The sequence below is a fragment of the Chrysochloris asiatica genome, unplaced genomic scaffold (assembly GCF_000296735.1).
Source record: "Chrysochloris asiatica unplaced genomic scaffold, ChrAsi1.0 scaffold00097, whole genome shotgun sequence".
Taxonomy (NCBI): domain Eukaryota; kingdom Metazoa; phylum Chordata; class Mammalia; order Afrosoricida; family Chrysochloridae; genus Chrysochloris; species Chrysochloris asiatica.
This window is the reverse complement of record NW_006408615.1, coordinates 9,615,222-9,619,905: the sequence shown is the minus strand read 5'-3', so window position 1 is coordinate 9,619,905 and position 4,684 is coordinate 9,615,222. Positions and strand designations below refer to the sequence as shown.

The window sequence follows — 4,684 nt, the reverse complement described above, 5'->3', positions numbered from 1 at the left end:
CCAGATGGTAGGGGAAAAACAAACAGGTGGAGTTAGACAATTGCTCAATTCTCAGCTCTGATGCTTACCAGTCATGGACACCCCCTTTAACCTCTCTGTGCTCAGTCTCCTCATCTGTTGAATGGGAATCACCACATCTACCTTGCAGACTCAATGCAGGATTAAACGAGATACTGTACACAGGGTCTGGCCATCATCAAGAAAGTCCGGTGCCTCCCTCCCCTCTTTTCAGGCACAGCCTAGATCCTGCTGGGCTCGGGGTCCCATGTCGGGGGGCTGCCAGAGCAGAGCCCACTGCCAGCCTGAGCAAGAGGCAGGAACCTCCTTCCTTGTGTACATCATATGGATGCGGGCTGGTTGCCAAGGAGGCAGTTTCCCCGGCAACAGGCAGGCAGGGGTTGGAGGCTGGAGAGACAGGTGGTGCTCAGAGACAGGAGGAAGGGGAGGAGGGAGGGAGGCGCCCAGAGGCAGCCGGGCATGAAAACCCATGTAATCAACCATTTGGCGCTTGGGAGACCCTCACATCAAGGGCATCAGACAGGGGATGGTGCGGCAGTCTGGGGATCAGCTCAGGGGGTCTCTGAGGCAGAAGGAAGGTGGGTCTTGGAGGAAGACTTTCCTGACCTACCTCTGGGTCGGAGGGGAGCAGGGTCATTCCAAGGAGGAGTTCCATTTCGTGGAGGAAGACCTCAGGGACTGCCGTGACCTGCCCTATTCATGCCCGGTGAACACTAGCCCTGCCTGCTCCCAAGAGCCTAGCACACAGGAGTGGGGTCTGTTCCTCAGAGCCCTGTGCTGACCACCCTCTGTAGCCACACCTGCAGTCACAGGTCCTCTGAGAGACCACTGGGCAGGACATGCCCGGTCACAGAGGGAAAGGGGAATGGTTCCTTGGTGGGCATCTGGGGTCGCGGGATAGGATAAGAGCCCCTCCCTTCTCCCTCATGTCCAGCTCCCGCTGGCTGCCCATCCTGCACAAAGTAGCCCAGAGAGGCCCAGAGGCGTCTAAGACCACACAGTTCTTGGTTGCAGGGCCAAGATTGGACTCCCAGCGCCTGGGCAGCCTGCAGCCAGGAGAGACAGAGAAGAGCAGGGCAGCCCATATAGCCTCAGGGCTCTGACCCCCCCGCAGACAGCACTGAGTTGGGATGGGAGGGCAGGGAGGCTTTGCGGTTGCTAGTTCCCACTAATTAGCAACTGCTGAATGAAGTGGTGGCAGATCCTGACCTGTGGAGTCAAATTTGTATTCAAGGTGTGACCTTCATTTCTAGACTGAGATGCAGGGTGCAGACTTGTCCATAGGACCCTCTGAGAGGCACTAGACCAAGCCCTCGTGGCCTCCTCAGTGGTGGGAGGGGCTGCCTAACTCAGTGTGTGAATGCAAAATGTCCAGGCTTCTGGATGCGCTCTCTGTGGGGCTGGACTGAGCCTGGGGGTGAACTGGGCTGGGCTGGACTGGGCGGGACTGGGCTGGCCTGAGCTGGGCTGGTTTGGAATGGACTGGGCTGAGGTATTTGTCTAAGGTCTGAGGCCTGTTCCCTCTACGGTCTATTGCCCTCCCACTGTCCAGTGAAACTGGCCCCAGGCTAGAATCAGCTGACCCAGAATGGTCACCAACCAGCCTGGCAGAGGTCTGCAATCAGGACCAAGACCTTTCTCCAGGTGGGCAGATGAGAACGGACGGAAGTCACAGCCCTGCCTAGCCTTGGTGCAGACCTAAGGGTCCTGGACTTCTGTCACCCTGGAATGTCCAGCCCTAGTGACTTTGCTAACACGATATACCCTCACATCTGGGGTACCTGTGAGTAGAGTTGTATGATGCACTCTGGGGTAAGGTGTTCATAAAGACACTAGCATGAGCTGGGAGACCCCCCATGGAGAAGGAGCGCCTAGCTCTAGGCCGAGGGCACCAGAGAACGGACAGCAACGGTGGACTCCAGTCTGCAGTGACCTGAATCAGAGAGGCAAGGTGGAGACAGGCATTCAATGAAGGCTAAGGGGACATCAATGGGCACTCATAGAAAGTGTTTGCGTGGAAAACTGCAGCATCAGACACAGGGATGAGAAAGACCCCCCTTTAACTGCAGTGAAGAGCAAGAAGGATTGGGGCTGAGAGCAAGAATGTGGGCACTGGACCAGACTGGCTGGGAACAGAGTGAAGACAGGTGTCTAAACACACTGCCAGGGAGAATGCCAGAGCCCAGGCGAATGCTCACATTTACCATGAAGCCCCTGACAGCCTGGATGATAAGAACTATCCACCAATCACCTGCATGGTCATCCAACTCTTAAGCAACATCCAACTCTTAAGCAACATTGTCTGTCAGGCAATGGGTTAGTGCAGTGGGGTGGGGCACAAGGCAAGCAACATAATGAAAGTAGAAAGTAGCTCCAAAGGCCTTGGAGAGATAGAGATGGCAGACAGAGTGGGTGGGGTGGTGGAGAAGTTGGAAGGGTCCTCCTGGGAAGTTCCCATCTGAATGTGGAAAGTAAGAAAAAGGCCTTCTAGGCAGCATAGGAAAGACAGTCTCAGGTGGCAGGGATAGGCAGTGCAAAGGCCCTGCAGCTGAGCTTGCCCAGTATGTTCAAGGAGCAGCAAGGAGACCAGTGTGGCTAAAGGAGGGAAATGAAGGGAGAGTACAGGAGTCCTGGGGTGGCCCTGTGGCCTAATGCGTCAGACTGCAAAGTCATTTGAACTGCAACATCAGTGGTTCAAGTTCACCAACTGCTCCTTGGAAACCCTATACAGGGTCGCTATGGGTTGGAATCGACTCGACGGCACTTAACATCAACAACAACAATCCTCATGGGCTGTGGCCTGCCAGTGGCTGACCATGCAAGGACACCGTGACAGACCTCCTGGTCCTGAGACACCCAAGGCTTCTGTGCTGACCAACTTAGGTTCAGGGACTCCCAGCTGCCTGGCTGGACCTTCCTTAGACTATGAGACAGTTCAGCTATTTCCCCACCTGCCTCACCTCTCTCCTTCACTCTGGCTTAGGCCTGCATCCCAGCTCTCCCAGGTTTCTCCAACCCTTTCTGCATTCTCTCTCATAGACAATTTCCCTAATAAAATCATGGTGCATTTAATCCCATTCTAGTGCCTGTTTCCAAAGGACCTACACTGAGCAAGGGCTTTGGGTAGACAGGGGTATGACCTGTCCATGGCTTAACAGAGTCACTCTGGCTGCTGCCGGCTAGAGAACCAACTGTGGGGGTGAGGATAAAGACAGGCTGATGATTAGGGGTCACTTATAGGACTACAGGTAAGAAACAGAGAGTGGAGAAGGTGTCAGATCCTGCATGGGGGTTGAAACAAGATTTGCTGGTGGATAGGAAATGGGGGAGCGTCACACCATACACACACACACACACACACACACACACACAATTCAGAATGGATCAAGGACCTAACCATGAAAACTGAAACTGTAGAAATCATAGAAGAAAATGTAGATAGGGGTGAAGCTATGGAAGCTAGTTATTAGCAATAACCTATTAGATAATGGCAAGGAGCTTTGGTAGCGTAGTGGTTACGAATTGGGCTGTGGGCCGCAAAGTCAGCAGTTCAAAACTACCAGCTGTTCCGTTGGAGAAAGAGGAGGCTTTCTGCTCCCATAAAGATTTACAGGGTTGCTATGAGTTGGAACCAACTCCATGGCACATAACACACACATACACACATACACACACACACACACACACACACACACACACATATATATATATATATTAGATAACGGCACTAAAAGCATGAACAGCACAAGGCAAAATAGATAAAAATGAAATACTGTTGTTCATCAAAAGACTGTATCCGAAGGGTGACAAGGACTCCTACAGACCGGGAGAAAATTTCATGAAGCTGTATTCCCATAAGAGTCTGATATCTAAATTATATAAAATAAGTTCTAAAACCTAACAATCCATTTTTTAAAAAATTGGCAAAGGACTTCTGCAGACATTTCACTGAAGAAAATATTCAAATGGTCAATAACCACCTGAAAAGATCACCAATAGCTAAAACCCAAACCCAATGCCAATGAGTGGGTTCTGATGTACAGTTACTCTGTGGGACAGTGTGGAACGGCCCCATTGTTTCCAAGGCTGTATGTCTTTACACAGTTGACAGCCTTATTTTTCTCCCATGGAGTGGATTGTTGTTGTTGTTTAGATGGTGTGCTCAAGTTGTTGACCTTTCAGTTAACAGCTGGATACTTCAATCACTGTGCACCACTGCGCCATCAGAAAGGAAAGGGGAAGGAGAAATTAAAGACCAGGAAGTTTTGCCAACTCCGACGGAGTTGGAGTCTAAGAAATGACAATTCGCTGAAGGAAGAGATGGACTCCAGCTAAGGATTTTAAGATGGAAGTGATCATAGGATGTTTCTAAACTGTATATGTACATCCTGTCCTGTCTTACAGATTATGGAATCAAGACTCAGTTTAAGTATCAGAACCAGCAAGCAGAAGATGTAACTAGACTTTGACTAGCAGTCTGTGTAATACACTCGTAATAGTTTAGGCTTTTTCCTTTTGACAAATTGGAAAAGCATTGTTTTCTTTCTTTTCATGTTGCAATATATCATGAGCATTTTCCACATGAATGAAAAATAGAAATTCTCAGAATTAAGAGACAAAGTTGACAAATCTACAATTATAATGATAGCCTTTGACTTTTTTTTTT

At 50.3% G+C, this 4,684-nt stretch overlaps 1 protein-coding gene across 1 annotated transcript in view; it reads right to left on the bottom strand.

The window, feature by feature from the left end:
- Positions 1-228: 228 nt before the first annotated feature.
- The window catches only part of NFAM1 (NFAT activating protein with ITAM motif 1), a 28,205-nt gene continuing 23,749 nt past the window's right edge, over positions 229-4,684 (bottom strand). Inside the window, exons 6-7 of the mRNA XM_006866911.1 lie at positions 524-580; positions 229-405 (exon numbers count right to left, since the gene is read on the bottom strand). Coding sequence (XP_006866973.1) covers positions 229-405; positions 524-580 — 234 coding nt within the window. The remainder of the gene's footprint in view (positions 406-523; positions 581-4,684) is intronic.